Source organism: Centruroides sculpturatus, unplaced genomic scaffold (assembly GCF_000671375.1).
Source record: "Centruroides sculpturatus isolate CEXI.00-Female unplaced genomic scaffold, Cexi_2.0 scaffold56, whole genome shotgun sequence".
In the NCBI taxonomy this organism is placed as follows: Eukaryota; Metazoa; Arthropoda; class Arachnida; order Scorpiones; family Buthidae; genus Centruroides; species Centruroides sculpturatus.
The window spans coordinates 1,021,352-1,041,903 of NW_019384586.1; the positions used below are offsets into that span (position 1 = coordinate 1,021,352).

Genomic DNA, 20,552 nt, shown 5'->3' on the forward strand with positions numbered 1-20,552 from the left:
ACAACCCCTCAGATTTTTACATTTTTCAACTCGGAGACCTTGAAACATCGAGAATTGCAAAAAAAAAAATCGGGATTTTTTCTGTGTGTATGGATGTTAGTGTGTGGGGGCACAATTTTGTTCATTCTGTTTGATGCTTAATAACTCCCGTGCTTTTTGTCGAAAACTTCCGAAATTTTGCATGGAGGTTTGTATATTACAGAAATCGATGCTATTATATTTTGAAGGTTGTCGAAGGGTGGAAAGATAGAGGAGAGTCGTGTGTCGTATCTCGAGTATGGTCGAACTTAATGACAATTTTCCTCGTTATTGGAATTTACAATTTTTTACAAAACTCGTCCCTACCCTCATAATTAAGCTTTATGCCATTTTATAATAGTTAAAAATATAAAAATTTTAAAAAATAAAATATCACAACAGATGGCACTACGAAATGTCGACGGGGAAAGTTAACCAGCTCGTTGTGAGATTTTTTTATTTTGTTACCGGTAGCCGTTATTGTTTTCTATCTTCCACATATCTTACTTGTAAATATTACCGAAGAATTATATCTCTTATTAACTTACTATACTGTTTCGTTACAATCTTGTAGTGAAATAGTTTCTTTTTCTATTTTTCAAGTATTATGTACTTATTTTTACGAGCTCTTAAGTTAATTTTTATTCAAATATCGTATTTTAGTTTTAATTTCTCTGTCTCTTTTTTAACGTCTCCACAAACCAGCTTATTTCTTTGCAAACGCTGGATGTTATCATCTCTTGTACACAAGTTTTTTTTCATTCATCCTGTCTACTCAGCACCGTACTGGGATCTTTTCTTCTCTTTTTCATCTCCTTCTCTTTATCCTATTTCGGTCTAAATCTTTGGGTAGGCCCCACACACCAATAATAATAATAATAATCAAAAACAATAATTATTTGTATCGAATCCAATTGTAAAAAGTGATGTAGTTCAATACTAAATAGAGAGATGATAAAAATTCAATCTTCTATAATAAAAATAAAAATATCAATACTTAATATTAAAATTTTAGCACTTTGAAAATACCAAAAGCTTTATTTTTAAAGTGAAAGATAAACATTTAGTTTAAATCTTTATATTTAAAATAAAAATTTTAAATAATTAAAATAACCTTAACGAATTCATCAGTTTTAAATTCTGGATACAAATAACGATACATTTTACACCGAGAAAAGATAATAATTCGTATTATTTTCTTAATTAATAAATAAGAAAATAATACGAATTATTTGAGTTTAAATTATTAAATGTTTACTAATTAAATCTCAAATTACTAAACATAATTTTAAAATAACAATAAATATCATTATTTTTGACGTAAAATAAATATATTATTATTCCAAAAACCAAATTTTATGATTATTACAATTGCCTTTTTACAACATAAACCACATTCTTTTAAGAAAGAAAAAACAATATATTGTGTAAAATTATTCCACTTAAATTTCTAGAATTTCTGAAACAATACAACGCAATTAACTGTGGGTTAATGTTTTGAATGATTTTACTTCTTGCTGATTTTTTTTCTGTTCGGTGAATACTTTAATACAGAATATGAAGCCACGAAGCTGTACTATATACGAGATAATAATAAAATTCTGAATTCTCTTATCTGAAGTATATCAATATTTGCTTTCTTTTAAAAAAGTATATTAATTTTAACATATTTTTCTTCTCGCTATTGTTATTGCTTTTATATAATGTCTAATTAATTTTATTGCTATGCCAAGTTTTATTTCACTTTTATTGTATTTGGAAATTCCTTTTATATTTTTGAAATGTTCGAAAGCTATTTTAATTGTTATTTATCGTTTTAAATCTGGATTCTTTCGTAGTTGAAAGTAGTTTTTTCTCGTTCGACGTTATCTTTTTAAAAAAATTTTTAATAAATGAAATAAACTCTGAAAGAAACATACTTTTATAATATTTTAAATAATTTTGTGCTAGAATAACTAGATTTATTTGTTTATTTATTTATTTATTTATTTATTGGCTGATATTTTCATGTTTTATTTTCTATTTTTAATGCCCGAATCAAAATTATTGCAATTTTTTAATTCTCTAAAAATTTCACATGTAAATTATTCTAAACATATATATTTCTCATATACTTTAGCACGCGTAACACATTCGTGTTACGCGTGCTAAACTAGTCAGTATATTATTATTATTATTTGATGGAAATATTTTGGAATAGTTCAACAATTCTTCTAATCGTTAAATAAGCTTTATTCCGTAATTTTATTTTAAATTTATTTTTCAATATAAAAAAACTATAATTATTTGTAAAAACTAGCATAAAATAAATATAATACGATATAATCTAGACACTATTTAGTTCGTATCAATAAAATGAGGAACAGCTATATGTTTTCTGGAAAATTTTTCTCATATATTTGTACTTTCGTTATTTAATTGGCTTAATTGTACTTATTGTGTAATTTAGTCGTGCACAAAACAGGGTTAAACAATCGAAGCAAAAAAGCGAAAGTAACCATTAACTGTGGTTCTCAAATGTTAAACGCAATTGTTATAACAAAAGCCAATTATAAACGACAGCATTCGACGGAATGTATTTCGTGTGAAATCAAATAAAGCGCTTCTTTGTGTTTCGTGAAAAACTTTTATATCCCGGGAGTGGCTGTTTTATAAATTGTTATATTACTTGAAAATCTCAAGAAAGAATTGAGAAAAATGGAAAGTTTTATGTTTTCTGTTAAAATGATATAATTTAGCTGAGTTTCTCCTTTCTTCGGACGTGGTTGCAATGAAGCAGAGAAAGAGAGCCAGAGCAGTTAAGATTAAGTGAGAACTATTCGAAGATCCGAGAAACGTTGATATTATAGTCAATAGGAAGAGACAGATGTAACATCGTGGCACAGAGGAATCTAATTTACAACTGGACTTTTATAAAAAAAAAAAAAAAAACATACGGTTTTTTAACACTCTTTCTGCCCTGTGGTCATTAAGAGGGACTCTTTTAGCAAGCTTATTATGGGTTCGGCCATGCCCACACCATTCGCGAAAAATTTCCGGGGTTGTTCGATATAGTTCAGATTCGATCTCGGATCCCCCAGAGCGATAGAATGTCACTTTGAAAGCTCGGCTATTCGGCCTTCGGTCGTTCTAGTATAGGAAGAAAATTACACACGTTTCGTATACGTCTAGTTTAGTGTTTGATTTACACCATTTTAAAAATATTTTTTTAATCTACTAAACAGTTATATCGGATTTCCTTATAAAATTTCTACTCGGAAGATTAACGTCGAAACGTTATATATTTAAATTTTATAAAAATGGAGAGCTTTTTATTTATTTAAGTCGGGTCAACGCGTACGGAATAATCGAGAACGTAACCCGAAGTATTAAAAGAAATTAGGATAAGACAATTTAAAATACGATAATTACATTAGATTTATAAATTCATCTACAATATTTTAAATTTATCTTGCCACCGTCTTTATGAGAATAGCTAAACGGATATCCTACAAAGCATAGTGTGTGGTGTGGCTGCAGAAGGCGAACAAGAGACGGAGCTTAGGCAACTGGCGGTAGAGTCGGATTTCCGAAGAATAGCGACAAAAAATCAAGAAAGGAAAGAGTACGGAATCAAGTGATTAGATAGGAGACGAAGGCAGATAGGTACAGTACATAATGCAAGAAATTAAGAATGGTACGGACGTGTAATGGACAAAGAACGACTGCCACAAGCAGTAATAGAGCTAGAAAAGAGAAAGAGAGTGAGAGGAAGACCTGGAGGAACGTGAGAAGGGAAAGAAGCGCAAAAGAATGCGATTTGGCAGAAGAGGATGCGACGGGCAGAGAGAAACGGTAAAGTAGTGTCGATTTGACTGAAATCTCCGGCAAGAACGAGGAAATCCGTCGAAAAGCGGAAATTTTCGAACGATGGTGATGATAATATTTACAATCGACATTTTCTATTAAAGATTTTTATTTAAGGAAACTTTAATATAACCGGATATTCGATTGGAAAAAATTCCTTTCGTTTATATAAAACGTAAATAATTTGAAATAATTTAATGGCGTAAACAAAGTTGAAATATAAGAAGCGTAGATTTTATATTGCATAAGAATAAACTTGTATTGCTTAACCTTATTTTAAAACAACTTTATCTTGTAATATTAATATTGAAAAAGTAATAATAATAGAATTATCTAATACTAATTATCTAATTACCTCCAAGATTTAAAAGCAATAAAAATTATGCATTATAAAAAATGTAATGTTATATTTGACAATATAACATTATTTTATTTTAATTTATTTTTAAAATTTAGTTACGTTAAACTAAAAAAAATTTAATGTTCATAAAACAAAAAATAATTTTTTATATAGATTAAAATATTTATAAACGTCAATTATGGAAAAAAGGAATAGAGGTATGTTTATATTATAGCGAATTCGAAACGAAACAAGTAGAGCGGGACGAACCGAATTAAGAATCTCTCGTACAATTTTGCCAGTAATATATCACCGTATTACGATAATAAGAGTTGCGTAAATCGTTATTATTTAGCCCAGATTTTAAAGTTATAAAAATTCTGGACGGAAACATTTGACTATTTTAAGTAGTCACGAGTTTAATGCCAACCGGTTGATGATCTAAATGAGAAGAGACATTTTCGAAATTTGATTTCTCTTTCCTTTTATATTCTCGGATGTCGTCCTTGTTTAGGGACGGAGTTCGGTTAGTTTTGTTAATTTATATTAAATTTACAATAATTCCCTTTTAATATTATTAATTTACACCTGCCGTTTTACGATTTAACAAAATTTTGTGGTTAGATTGTTCTTTCTACCATTATTTTTATGCTTATACGTAATATTTAAGAATTATTCTAGAAATTTCTATTATTCTTAGAAAGTTACATCTTTAGACTTCAAACTCTATCTTGTGATAATCGATAATTGTTTATTAATCAGAAAAGAATAAGGAACAAAACGTTTTCTTTTTGTTTTGTAAAATCTCCGAAAAAATATAATTTAAATTACTCGAGTGATGTTTTTAAAATATGATTTTAAATTCCTTATTGGTTAGAACCACGTTGTGCTTTGATCGGGTAACAAAACTTTGATAAACATTCCACAATCATTGGCGATCGGCAAATAATTATCATGGTCATCGACGGTGATTGGCACGCAAGTCATAATGGAGTATTCATTTCAGATTTGAAACTGGATAATAAATATTATCAATAATTACTACGGCAAAGTAATAATCGATAATCTTTAAAAAGTACAATTACAGATTTTCTTATTAAGTTTCATATATTCGTCGATTTAATTGGGCATTCTTTCATAAAAACACCTTTCCATAATTATAAACAATTTTACTGTAAGTTCCAAACGGAAATAATGGAACTGTAATTTAAAAGACTTAATTAACTTTGGAATTTGAGCAAAGTTTAATAATATTTACGATTTACTCTTTATATATTACGATTACTGTATTTGAGGTTTTGAAATTCAAATTACTGTTAGAAAGGTCAGTGCCGCGAAATATTTTCTAAACCGAAAGATTTGACCGCGTATCCCAACGAGAAATTGTAAAAAGCTAAGTGGTGGAAGAATTACTCGTAATTTGTCGACCAGAGGAACGTTGACTTTTCGTAGTCGAGTGCCGCGACCATTGCCGCTACGAAAGGAAATAGTTGCATATACAAGTAGTGGTCAGGTAGAAATATGCCAGTAACGGAGGTGAGGCATTGTTATCTTTAGGCGTGGCGTTTCCGGAAAAATAGATTCATCTAGTACTAGAAAAAGTCTTTAGTTTCTGCCTGTTACCTCGAGATGGATGCCGAGTACAAGGACGTTGGCTGACAAGGCTACCTTTAGTCGAAACGATTAAGTCGAGAATTTCCATCGAAAGAGGAAGTAAATCAGATAAAAAGCAACTATTTTTCTGTCAGATTGCTATTTCCACATTAATTTCTTCTGTCTTTAAGAAATTATCGTATTGGTAATTTTGTATATTAAATTTAGCTTTTACCTTCTGCATTAATAAATTTTAACATATTTTAGAAACTTTTTTTAGATTTATTAATACATTAAATATACTTTAATGCTATGAACATTTTAATGAATTTTTTATTTTCTTAATTACTTTTGTACTCTTAATTGTATTTTATATCGGTATAAATAAACTAAGAAAGGGAAAGCTGATAAAAGTTACAATTATTAAAAAATGAATTAAATTTTCATAGTGATTTTTCAAAACGAAATGCTATTTGTCTTTTCCCTCCATCTGCCCGTTTCTGTGTCTGTCCTTTTCTCTTTAATTTTATTAAAACTGGAACTTCGTACTTCTAGGATATGTTCCAGTTATTATGATTAAGCATCTTGTAGAATTTTGTTTTCTACTTCTGCTTTCTTTGTTTTTCTTAACCGCGAACGTTTAGCTGTAGGCACTGGTATAAATTCTAGAATTTTAAACAGAATTCGATGAAATTTTTGATTTTGTATATAGTTCGTCGGCATAATATAGGCGATGACTTCAAACTCTTTGACACGTAATTTCGAGGTTTTTGAATATAATGAACGATTGTAAAATTTAGGTTATATTACTCGGTTAATCAAGATATATCGCTTCATTTTATCGAAATAAAATAAAAAATGAGAGCTACTTAATTTTGATGACTGACTCAGATAATGTTTTATATTCACAAAAAAGTATTTTTATTTGCATGTTATTTTATACGTATGCAAATGGTATTTAAGGGTCGAATAAAGTTGTTAGAAATAAATTACACGGAGAAGGAAGAAACAGGCTTTATTCTATGATACGATCCGTTGGCAGAAGGGATATATATATATATATATTCTTTTATTAAAAAAATTATAATAATTAGTTAAAAATTAGTTCTCTAACGCAGTGTTTTATTTAATTTTACTTTTTGGTGTTTTATAAAATTGCATTTTGTTCACTAAAGCATTCTCTTACGTCAGTCGACACCATTAAAATAAAATTTCTACTATAATATAATGCTTATTAAAAAATGAATTCAAATTTAACAAAAACAAATTTTGATATAAAATATAATTAAATAAAGTGATAAACCGCAGAATTGGATGATCAGATATTTCGTTTCCATTAAGTATAAGCTATTTGTTTTTATATAAACAAAAGATTTAGAACACAGTATCCGATTAATAAATAATATAAAGCTTGATAATGTTATTTACGCTACGTTTAAAAATATTCAATTTAATTAATTTTATGCTTATTTTAACTTTTATCTAAAGTATTTTAGTTATTTTTCATAATATCTATAAAAAAAGGCCATTAAATTAATATTTTCTAAAATTACGAAGAAGATTGGCCCTAATATAAATTATAATCACATTTTATAGGAAAATTTAAATAATCGGTACTTTATTTATACGTATTTAAATAAATACACAAATAAATTAACGGATTGTTTTAATATTTCGAGTAAATGCAATTTTAATTTATTTGTATTAATTGTGCAAATAATCGATATTAATTTTGTGTGAAAAATTCCTCTGAGTTATTTATTTTTTAAAAAGGAAAAAGAATTAACAAAAAATAAACGAATTTAAATGAATTTATTTGGCATGGCGTTCCGGGAAAGAATAAACTGTGATTAATCTTAAACCAGATGCTCACACCGGTCACGTACTGTACACGGTTAAAAAAAGATTCACGTAATATTTATTTGTTACGACATAATTAGAGCTTTCTCCTATTATTTCGATACGTATTCGGACAGACTTTATAGAATCAGACCGCATCTCACCCACAAAAAACCAGTTTGCCACGGATTTCGGTTTGACGTTCGTATCGTACTTTCTTTCTTCAACCGCACTCCATTTATTATCTTATAAATAAATTAAACGCATAAAAGAATAAAATTTCCTTTTCTTTCATTTTAATTTTACTTGTTTAAGAAGGGGAAAATGTTTATTCGATTAAAAAAGCCAGTTTTCGTTAGTAGATTAAAGTTAGAAAATGGCACTTTGGTAAAGAATAAATATAAAACCGAAGACGGGGTTAGAAAATTCAGTAAAAAGCGCGCCTGTCGATAGTTTCTAGTCGAAGGTGGTTAAACCGGGATTTAAATTTTTCGGTTTTTCGGACGTCGGCCAGTAACCGAATCTAAATCCGTTGGCCATTTTATTCTTCCCGCTACGTTAATTACTTTACTTTACTCTCCACTCTTACCAATTAGCGCCATTTCCTATTTACCCGCGGTAATTTACACGCACTAGGCACGCGTATATTCGTTTTTTAAGCCCGACGGTTAAAGCTTTTTTCCTAAGAAACAGTAAACTCGAAACGTGACAAAATAACTCTTTTCTTTGTTTTTGCAGGTCTTTCGGCCGAAAATGCGGCGCCGGTTTACGTGCCCGAGGGGGCGGAAAAGGCGGAATCGCAGACGGCGTTGCCCACGGTGACCGTCCGAGGATTTCTGAACTTTCGCACCACGGTGGACGGAACCGTCATCGTCTTCACTCCGGCTTCGGAGGCGGCTCGACCCTCGGCTGGCGGGCCCTCGTCCACCTCCGGACCCTCGGTGTCGGCCAACGCCATCGGGGACTCGGGAGAAGGCTCGGAGGAGGCGGGGGAGATGGCCTACACCAAGAGCCCCGACTCGCTGGCCTTGTCTAAGAACGGCCAGTTGGACGGGGTCGTCCGGGAATCTTTCGGACACCTCAACGCCGTCCTGCACTCGGCAGACAACGTCATTCCGGTCCGAACCCAGACCGATGCCGGCCACAGCCGGTTCGGGGCCGACGACATTAAGAGCACCCGCGGGCCGGCGCCCGCCTCGCCCCAGTACCCCACCGGGCTGGTCACAGTCCTGGGAGGGACACACATCGAGAATGGAGCCACCACCGTCTTCGAGACCAAAGTGGTGGGCACTTACATCGACGGCAAGTACGCCCAGATCCTGCAGAGCACCTCGCGAATCCTGGGCGGGGCTTCCACCCGCTCCGATTCACTCTCGGCCAGAATAAAGCCCACTCCCACTCCCGTGGTCTCCAAGTCCGAGTCCACCGACTCGGCCACTACCAGGTACACTCGGACCACCTCCAAGCCCCAGAACCGCAGAGGGAACGTCAGGAAGGAGCAGGCCTTCTCCTCCCACGCCTCTCTCCGCTCTTCCTTCAAGTTGCCGGACACTTCCAGATACCGGTCGGCCCATCCTACTCGCTCCCTGGACGCCTTTCGCGCCGGATCCTCTTCCTCCGCCGCCGGCTCCAGACCCTCGGCCACCCCGCCCTCAGACGAAGACAATACCGTCTTCACCCGAAGACCTCCCAACGGCCGACTCAGATTCGTTCTGCCCAAGAGAAACACCCAAACCGTAAGTTCCTTTTTCTACTTCCGGCTTCTACGAACAAATTCGATTGTTTCGTCTCCCGCCACATCGTAGCTTTCCATTAATATGCATTTTAATACTACCATGTATACAAGTATGCAATGCAAATTGTTAACAAAAGATGTTTTATATACAATATAAAGATCAAACTGCGAATTACGTCAAAGTTTCTGCTTATTTTTCTAAATTAAATGAATAATCTCATTTGGTAGCAATGCTTTTTGTAGCATTTCCCTCATAGGAAAGCGAAACAATCGAACTATAATTAAATATAATAATATTGCAATCGCGATAATATTTTGTCTTAGATTTACTGAAAAGTTTTTCTTCATTTGTGAAATTCTCCTCTCTTCTGCAGAATGCCGCGTGTTTTGTCAAAAGTCTCGAATAAATCGCGAAAACTTTTTTTTTTTTGTTATTGTGCGCTGTTGGCGAATTCGTAAACTTTTACAGGACGATGGCGAAATCTGTGGGAAAATTAATTGCAAATATCGTCGAATTTTTTAAATGCAGATTTTCTTTCGTGAAATATTTTCGCTAATTTCTGTATCGGTATGTAACATAAATGAAAAACTCTGATAATATTCGCAATTCGGCAATTTTCGGATTGTGTGCGATGCTTTCTCCAATTTATTCTCATCTCGCATTTTATTCCGAATCCTCTTCGATTTGGCACTAAAAGTTTCGAATGAGAAATTTGTCTTTTATTGGAGTGTTTCAGAATGGTGTATATATGCTAAGAAATTAATGCTTAATGAATTGGTTGATAAGGCAGAAAATTGTTTTTATTATAAGTACTTTAAGATAATCGAACCCAAAGTTGAAAACAATCTTAAACATTTCTCGTATTTTATTATCGTCGATACATAAATTTAAGTCCAAAGTCCGCGTGACAATTCTTATCGTAATGATCCGAATTTACAATATTTTTCTCCTTTTTTTTCTAACGGAAACGAGTATTTCTTCTTTTTGACGTTGCCGGTTATTTAATACAGTATAACTTTACAGAAAATTACGTCTTTTAAAATTACTGATGGCGGAGAAAACGAAAGGTCCAACAATTCGAACCCATATTTATTACTCGAGTTGAAACGTGTTTTAAATTATTCTAATACTCGAATAGACACCATTTCTTCGAAATAGAAATCAGTTATATTGCTACTTCGAATTGAATTTTCCGTTTTAAGCTTAATAAAATTTTATAAGAAATATTTACATATTTTAAACAAAAGAGATGTTTCATTGGGAAAAATGCACGGCAGTTTATTTACATTTCCAATTGACTCGTTCCGGGACGTCAAATATATTAATAGTGATTCCACAAATATGAATATTTTTAGTTTCTTCTGGAATTTTTACGGAATTTTTAAACTGTCAAATAAAAATATGAAAAAGGAAAAAACGTGTCTCCTTCAAAGATCAGAGAATTAATCTCATTATAACGTTTTCTGGTTTCTTTCGGGGAAATTCACTTTCATCTGTAATAATTATCATTTGCATCACAGAGACGAATGAACTTTGAATTTTTCTGCTATCCAACTTTACGTATTGATTCGTACTATGTACGAAGATTTGTTTTTTTTTTTTCCGCAGATGTTTTCGTTCTTCTGCAGAGAAAACTCGAATTAGCAAGATCTGGAAATATAGTTTTGGAAAAAGATTCCCATCGTCTTCTAAATCTGAGACCTTGCTTGATTAAAAATTTGATTTCCTTTTTCCTTTTGAATAATTTGGGTTAAAACTTTAACTTTATCTTAAATTTTAATAGTCACCGATGGCGTAACAATAAATTTTAATCTTTTAAGCAAATTATGGTAAAGGGCCCTCTAATGCTTACAGTTTAGCCCCTCCACATTCACCATGCTATAGGAATTTAAGCAGAAGTTTTTAATTTTTTAAAAATAAAATTAATAATTGTAACAAAGATTAAAAAATTATAAAATTAGAAAGGAAATACAAAAATAATCACAGCAATCACATTACGGTATTACTCATAATATGTGATAAATATAGGTCGGAAGGCTACCAAATTAAACTTTCAAATTTATTATTTTTGTTAAATATATCTGGTATAAGTGATGGCATTGGACAACGTATTCTTTCTGGTCAATTTATTGGCTAATTACAAATCTAAATTGGAAAGTTTTGAAACAGAGTTACACTTACCGTCTTGCACCGTCGCATAATAAGGAGTGTAATCGATGAAATAAGCATTAAAATATGTCGAAAATAAATAGCATACGTTCATTTAAAATCATTCGTTTCTAGTCAGAACAAATATAAAAATGTTAATATTTTGATGGGATAATGAAAAACTTTCTCATATTTATATTGTTTTGTAGAAATGTGGGCCCTTAATCGTTGCTTGATAGCCACTGCGCGTTATACATCATCACGATTCTCGAACGATTTGAATATCAAAGTTTTTAAATTCAGAAATTTGTTTTAAATTGCGTACAAGTTATAGAAACGATGAAACGGAAATAATTAAATAAAATTTCGATATTGTATTTTGCAATTTTCCTATTGTGTTCGGATTTGATTTCTAAATACTCTAATTATTCCAGATAAATAATGTAAAATATAATATATGCGAAACAAAAAATATTAATTAAATAACGAAAAACGTTATCGAATAAAACTTATATTACAATTAAACTTATGAATTAAAACGATTTTTGAAACTTTATTTTGAAAACAATTTGCTTTTCGGTTGAATTACTAAATTTTCGTATATTTTTAATATTTTAAAATCCATTAAAAATAGAAAAACTTCTTAATGTTGTGCATCCAATAAACATAATCGTCGAATGCAAACGTTTTTCCTGTGCTGCGCACACCTCGTATTTAGCAACTTGTCCGGATCAAGAGCAACGTCTTTTTTTTATCACAGGCTTTAATAGCTGCGGCACTAGTTTTTGTATCAGTTCGTTATTTGAACAAAAAGAATGATTTCACCAATAAGAATAGCTTCCTAACAACTTTTTACGGCATTTGTCTTTCCTTTTTTTCAGCACTTTTTTTCAGTGAAATTCAAATATCCACAGATTCATGAGTGCACGAAGTGCAGCAATATAAAACAGAATCACTATCAGAATCAGAATCACTTATCAGAAATTACGATAAGTGCATTTTTCCAAAGAAACGTTTTAGACTAAAATTTGTTTGTTTTTGATGTGGAATCAGAATATGCAATAAAAATGGAGACTTCCATTTAAGAAAATGAAGTAGATTCCATTTTCGCCGATTTTCAGCATTTATGACGAAACCCATAGCCCTGTCTTCGGCTTCCTTGTAGTCTAACGTCTTTGATTTAAGTTTTTTGTAAGATGCATATTTTTCGAGTTATTCCACTAGACCTATGAAAACGGCCCACCTTGCTTTTATAACTTTGATATAAAGACGGACAAACGTACGGGCATATTTATGTGTCTCCACAGAATTTTCATTGTGCCAGGCGCACAATGCCAGGCAAAATGGATGGGGATTACATTGCCGTTTTGCTTATTATGGATAAGCCAAAATGGTGTCGACTTCCATGGATGATGATGATAGGAAATGTCGTTAGTGTTCAAAAATCAACATTGGATTCGAATGTAATCTTTCATGTCTAATCTGGTGACCGTAGACTTAAATTGGCATAAGGTAGTGGTAATTAACACGCCTTCGTCTATAAGAACTTCCGTTATTTTTTAAGTGTCTGATTTTCGTTGCACTCTTTTGAATACTTTCCTGCATGATAAGTCCCGATTTTATCAAATTTGTAATTTAAGAAGTAAACAGAAATTTCTAGCTTTGTAATTCAGAGTAATAGTATTTTTGTATTATTCCAAACAGAGGACAGCCTAGTGGTCGAATGGTTACGGACAATCTCTCGTAGATGATTGGAGTCGGTATTTACTTGGCATTCCGTTCCGATTTGTGGTGAAAATGTGGCGAATTACCCGAATTCATTTGTTAGGATTACAATAATTCATTTGTTAACGCCAATTGATTTATAAGCGGGCACAGCGTTAAATTTAATTTTAAAAAGTAGACTATATTTAAAATGTTAGAAGAACGTTTCGGCGTTATCGATGCCGAAACGTTCAGGATTTTCGGTCATGTAAATTTTGTAGGTTTTATGTTGACAAAAATATTGTTCATAATGTCGAGATTTAATTAAATTTCGATAAATAATCACAAGTGTGGAAAAAATCAACCCGGTATTTTCAAATTGTGTTTCTGCCACTTCTTTGTAAATCTATTATGGATAACGATTGCCGTTCGATTACGTTGTAAATCTGTCGGCGACATAACTCTTTGCTCTTGCCACCAGTGTGGAATCCACAGTTTAATTTTTGCTTGGTATTTTTTAATATCATTTTCTCTCGTACCTGGAAATTATACGGATAAAATATGGACTTAGTTGGCATATGGCCAAATATGGTCAAAATAATATATTGTTTAAAATATTATTTTATATTGTATAATTAATAACGATAAAATTGTTTCGATAAAACCAATGGATTGTCAGATTAGCACTGAGAAATCAAATTATTTAACTATTCCATCGATTGAAACTTGACAAAATATTTCGTTTCACGTCTCGCACTCGGACAATACTCCAAATCGCGTTCTGGCGTGGTGACCTCGACTTTGGAATGTTCCATTCGAGCTTAGTGTAATTTCGTCAAATGGGCGAAAGGCGACGATGGTAAATTTGGTGTTGACGAAATCGACATAGAAATTTTTAAGAAAGAAATTTAAATACGTTTTTTACGAAAGATTTTAAAAACAATCGTGTTTTATATTAAATTGATTGGATTTTTGGTTACTTTTTAATTTTTCGGGAATTAAAGTTAGACGTATATTGTCCGTTAGTCGTCGAATGTATGGCTATCGTACCATTCGTTATTTTAGTTACTCGTTTGCCTGTCACACCATTTCTCCCTATTCTCGTCTATCTCTGACGCGTTCGCTCATTTAATCGGTAAACAATGTAAAATTGAAAAGATTTTATTTATGGTTTACGACACAGTTTAGAATATTCACCACAACCGATTACGTATGTAATCTCGATGTAATTAACTATAAAAGTACAGTAGAAGAAAGAATCGAGAGGAAAATCAAATGGACTCTTAATAAATATATTCTGGAATATTCGTTTCCTACTCCCGTAAAGTAACGGGGACATCGGCGATTGGAATTAGTCGGTTTTCGAGAAGTATTTTCGTTTCACTGTCGAAAAAATATCATTTGAAGTATTCGATCCTCGCTAAGTTGTATAATTAATTAAATTATATATAAGACCTATACATTTATAAAACCTTTACTTTGTGTACGGGCAAAACGAAAGTTCTATAAGACAGGACATAACGAGAATACGAAACCGTCTTCTCCATCCCGATCTATGGGAGGCACTAAATACGAAAAACGTAACCGTAATCGGCCGATTCTGCTTTTACGAAATTTGGTTCGTCCACTTCACGAAACGTTTATGAAATGTTACTGTTATTCTTACGGAGGAATGGGATGGAGAAACGCAAGCATTTAAACGAGAAAGAGTTGCTTCAATTAGTCTCGCATCAATTTCTCGAAAATCTTTTTATATCAGAGCGAGTTACAACACGAAATAGCTGAAATGATTTCTGCAAGTGTTTTATATTGAAATATGAAAGTACTGTATGCAGTGTTCGTTAAACGAATTTATTTCAATCGTAATTTACTATAAAATCGTAAAATTATTTTATTATTCGAATCAATTTATTACGAAAAATAACGAATGTTCCGCTGGTCAAAAATTAAGAAACCAACCCAAATTTTTAAATTTTTCAAACAATATGAATTTTTAGATTAAATCAAATTTTCAATGAAGGTTAGCTACACCATAAAGAATAAAAATAAATAAATAAAATTATTTTAAAATATGTAAATGATTATGGCAGAATTGCTCTAGAATAACAATAATTTATATTCAAGCAATATAGAAAATAATGCGTGCTTTTCTTAGGAATGTAAGGAATACATACAAACGATTACATACAAATGAGAATACATACAAATGAATACATACAAACGAAACGCAAAAATCGTTTGTATGTATTCCTTTCATTCCTAAGAAAATAAGTCGATCGACGATAGTGACGTGGCCTCCTCTTCTATAAATGCAACAATTCGTCCCCGCATCAAAATTCAAATCTGCGAAAAGTAGAAATTAATCGATAAGCATTCATTTTCTACATTGAAATTAATGACGAAAATCGGGATCAGAATATAACATTAATTTGTTAACTTTCCATAACGGTCAGGAACAAAAATGCCGGATAATTTCGAATAGATTATCTGGACTGCCACGTGTCTTCCCGACTCGTTTCACAAACGCTCTAGCGAGTTTAGATCGGCAGAGTGGACGGGTCGCTCCTTCATTACAGTATTTTCACTTTCAGGATATTCTTCGCACGTGCTCTATATGCTCTCGTATTTATTATTATTGTTATTCATAAAAGAAAGTCGAGCGAATTTTACTCCTAAAAGACCCGTATAGAGTTCCGGTATCTCATGAATATAACATTAAACGACAAAAATCTAGTTTCGAACCGCGTAGATAGTTACGTCTATTGAACATAATTGTCGAACTTTGACTTTCGTAAAGTTCTCCGGTCACTAGGTTTGTAATGATTTAAATTACACATTATCCTTAGTCTAGATTCAAATGTAAATCGCCATATTTATATTGTTTTAAAAAATTCCCCTAGGTAACGTTTTTCTTTCTTTCTTAACCCGCACGTATAATCGTATAACGTTTCCCATGCGCGTTACGCCTCGAGAAAGTGCATCGCTGACCCTTTCGTCCCGACGTCCCTTTCTACGATGTTAGAAAGTGTCGACAATCTTAGTTAAATATTACCATCGAAATATCGAAAAAGACACACTTAAAATATAATTTACATTAAATTTAACAGAAAGAAAAAGTTTACCTAACTTACACTCTATTTTATTAAAATGTAATAAGTATATTTTATTTTATTTTATGTGTTAACAATTAATATTTTTTTTAATAATGTAATTCTAAATAACAAAACTGAAAAAATGCTGAAATAATGTTCAAACCATTACTCGAAGAAATGCTTTCTTTTCTTTTCCTTATCGACGAGTAATCGAGTATTTTCGACAATACGCGACAAAGCGCTGGTAATAAAAGATTCAGAGTTCGTAGCTTCGTATCACGCTAACAAAATTTGCAAGGACGACAAATTATCCACCAATAATTTATTGTAATCCATTTAATTTTCGAATGGAAAAACAACCCTGGTAATATTTAGAGAAATTGTAAATTTATTATAATTATTGCGCAACGTATTGTTTCAGTTAAGTCGGTGTTTATAGAATAAATGAAGGCGTATCAATTAACGCTAAAATAATATAATTTACAATAAATTAAATAGTAAAAATTGAGAGAAAATATTGAAAGGACGATTTCTTTTGCAGGTTCGCTTGAATCGATTCAAAGTGAAGTTGACGGTGAGACAAGATCCGGATTTAAACGAGCACAACAGTCAAGACGACGAGAGCATAACGGGAGAAATTCCATACGAAGAAGATCCGTTGATTTCGGTAGATCCCGCCCGCGTGGTGTATCAGAGAACGACGATCACCAGCGAGGTGACTTTGCACGTGGGACGAAGAAAATCGGTCAGGACTTTGACCATAATCACCACCGTGCCCAAAACGGTCCACCAATCGGCTTACGTGTCTAACGGCATACAAGAAATATCGCCGGCGCAGAACGGTTTGGCCACCAGCGTGGCGGAAGGCGAAACACCGCCCGTGGTGGTGTCCCGAACCTACACTACCACCGAAAGAACCTGGAGGACTTCGTTACTACCCATTTTAGACGGGGACTCCACCTCGTTTCACACGGTGACCGAAAGCTTCTTTATTCTCAAAATTATCACCGCCTACAAAACCATGCCCCCGGGAGAAGTGACCATTCCCCCCGAAGAAATAAATGCGGTACCCACTTTAGACGCTGGATTCAACGCCCAGACCGGGCTTCTAAACGGAGCCGTGCCTCTGCCGCCTTCTCCGCAGCAACAGCTGTTGCAGACTCCCCTTCCCCAGTCTCCCATGTTACAGGGTTCAGGAATCGATAACTCCTATCTTCCTTTAGGCGCCAATTCCGGTACCATACCCTTGCAGCTGGCCAATCCGCTGATTTCTCTGGGCGTGGCCCTGCAGCAGAATCCCTTGGCCGCCGTCTACCTGGGACTGCAGCAGTTAAATCGTCATGTCACGCTGTATTCGACCATCACCAAAACGTCCACTTACGTCACGACGGATACGGTTTACAGTACTAAAGTGGTAAGTTTTTACGACGGAAGGCACACCAGATCCAGGACGCTGTCGGAGAGTCTTTCGACCACAGAAAGAACGGTGACCAACTACACCACGACGGTGCGGCCGTACCTCAACACTCAAGCCATCCAACAGCAACAGCAGCTGCAACAGCTGATCGCCACCCACCTGCCGCCTCCCCTGCCGCCTCCTCCACAGTTTACCACTCTGACTTCCACTTACACCACGGTGACCACAGCCACCAGTTACAGCACCAGAGTATACACGCTGACTTACAACGCTTTCAGTACCAAATTTCGCACGGTGACCAGCTCCAGCGTGTACGAGACCACAGTCACCACCACCAGCACCACGGAAGTACCCCTGCAACCCACGGCACCGCCGGCCGCCTATCCGTACTTCGGCTGAAGGTCCGCCGGCCAGCCAGACTCAGCACCAACTCAGGAAAAGTATAGCGTCGAGGCTCGGACGAAAGCCCAAACTTCGTCGAAGTCCAGATATGCGTCACATGCGATATACACAATACACTTCTGTTTCCGTGCCGACGACTGCCGAACATCCAATCGTCGTTTAGTGAAGTGGCGAAGGAAGACACCGGTCGTTTCTCTCCCGTTAACATTATCGCCCTTTTAATATATAACGTCCGTCGCATGGTCTCTATTCAAAGTATCGATGACGTAATATTTTTAATTTATTACTTTTACCACGTCATTTCACACTATAATTCCAACGCTTTGTCCAAATCGTATAAATACGCTTCGTGAAAATGGTTATTAACCAAAGTAAGATTTTTATGCAGATTTCAAACTACGAAATAATTTAAGTTATAAGAATATATACTGTATACATATAAACATTTCTTACCACTCCAGTTCGCGTAATTTCAAACTTTCGGAGCGATATCTTTTGTTCTCGCCCACGTAAATAGGATAACGAGAATTTATTTTATACTGCAAAATTCTAGAATTAATCGTCGTCGAGAATTAGAAAAGCAGCAATTTTTTACGCACTCGAGAAGACCGATAATTCTTATCGATCTTAGCCATTGCCGTAGAAACGATAAGAGAAGTCTCCTCATAACTGTTTTATCCGGAAATAACTTCAAAATGTTAATTAACGTATTCAAAATGACGTCGATCTTTCCGAATTATACGCCGTTCCATATTTCTGATTTTTCCCGTGGTTTGGCCGGAACTGTACTCGTTTTTAATGTGAATAATACGTTATCAATCTCGCCTACGGTAAGCTGACAGTTAAATGTCGTATCGTTTGTTTCGGGTCGACTTTTAAGATTATTATTTTTTTTATATCTCCTCCGTAATCGAAGGCGATAAAGGTTTTCTCCCGAAGGAATAGGCAGATTTCGCAGTGAAATATTACATTTTATTGCCGATTACAACTGCACTGTTTTTAAATCGAGAAAGAATTGAGTGTAAACGTCTCTCCGATTTCTTCCTTAATTTTAATTCTTCGATGGGTTTTAACGAAAATGTTATGGAGTATATTCTCTGACTTGGATGGCCGTTTGTTCGTTTTCGTCCACCGATTTCCGGCTGAGGAAAGTGGTGGCGCAGGAATCGAGTTGGGGCGACATTTTTATTTTGGCCGCAGATTTTTAAAATTAATAAAACAAATAAAATAAAAATGCCGCTGGAAGCGGAATCTACCGCAACTGTTTTCCAAAATAAGAAACCGGCGAAAGATTAAAGTATGTTTTCCGTTTAAAGAAAATATCCCCACACGGGTCTTCGACGTTGCTTTTTATTTTTCTAAATTTATAGCCTCGACGTGGTAAAGATTGAAAATATCATTTTTAAATCTTTATTTATCCATATAACCGTTATATACTATTCGGCCCTTTCAAAATAACCCTGCGCAGTTGGGTGAGATTACCAGATTCACAGGAGTCGTTCGATCTGCCACTCGTATCCGCCATAATTTTCCGGGATATTTGGCCAGTCAATTCTAATAATTTCTAATTCCGCCCAATTTAATATATTATTTAAGTATAACCGGCCGAAACTAGTGTATTTTTACCCGCGGTATATGGATTAGAAAGATCAACTGCCAAAATATAAAGTTTAATTAGAGGTTCAAGTTTTTTACGTAAATTAAATTTGTAAAACTTAGGTAAATTATCCGTAATTATTGTTATAAATTTTTAGAAAAGTTTCGGTTTAAAAAATTCCAAGGATTTAATCCGCGTAAAAGTTTGAGAGAAAAATTATAAAAACGGTGGGTTTGAAGATTTAGTGGACGGTGGAGAGAGAAATTACGAGAAAGCAGCAACGTCGAAACGAGGACGTTAGATTCTCGTTTTGCCGGAAACGGGACATGCGCACGCGTCCCGGAAACACGCGGTCCAAGGTCCGGCGGTTATAAGAGATTAAGAAAAAAATGCCAAACTGGTTCCGACTACGTCAGGCAGCGGACGAATTCCCGGCCGGGAGTCGACGCGTCGACTTAAATGCCTGAGAATTTACCAAATCCGATAGAATTTAAAAGTTGCTTTTTCGCCGTTTCCGAAAGATTCGTCCGGAACTGGGCCAATGCGAAAAATTAGAAAATGGAATTGGAAATTAGGGTTTGGTCGGTAACGGCCGGGATGGTGTTTGATATTGCCACGGCGCGGGTTAGGGCCGCCGGGCAGATCCATATTTTGGGGCAAACTCATTGTCGGAGGCTGGAGTTTAGCGAGAAAGGACGTTCAACTTTCGGCACACTTTTATTCGAGAAAGAGGACGCCAGGCGTTTCTGTTCTCCCCTTCGGCGTAGGTCAAAGCAAAGTCCTTTCCAAGTCCATTACTGCTTAATCCCATTGTTTACCA

The 20,552-nt window shown here is 34.3% G+C and overlaps 1 protein-coding gene across 1 annotated transcript in view; it reads left to right on the plus strand.

Annotated features, from left to right (window-relative positions):
* LOC111624622 overlaps positions 1-19,427 on the plus strand; it is a 44,649-nt gene extending 25,222 nt beyond the window's left edge. Inside the window, exons 2-3 of the mRNA XM_023367527.1 lie at positions 8,375-9,372; positions 16,858-19,427. Coding sequence (XP_023223295.1) covers positions 8,375-9,372; positions 16,858-18,132 — 2,273 coding nt within the window. The 3' untranslated portion in view covers positions 18,133-19,427. The remainder of the gene's footprint in view (positions 1-8,374; positions 9,373-16,857) is intronic.
* Positions 19,428-20,552: the final 1,125 nt, after the last annotated feature.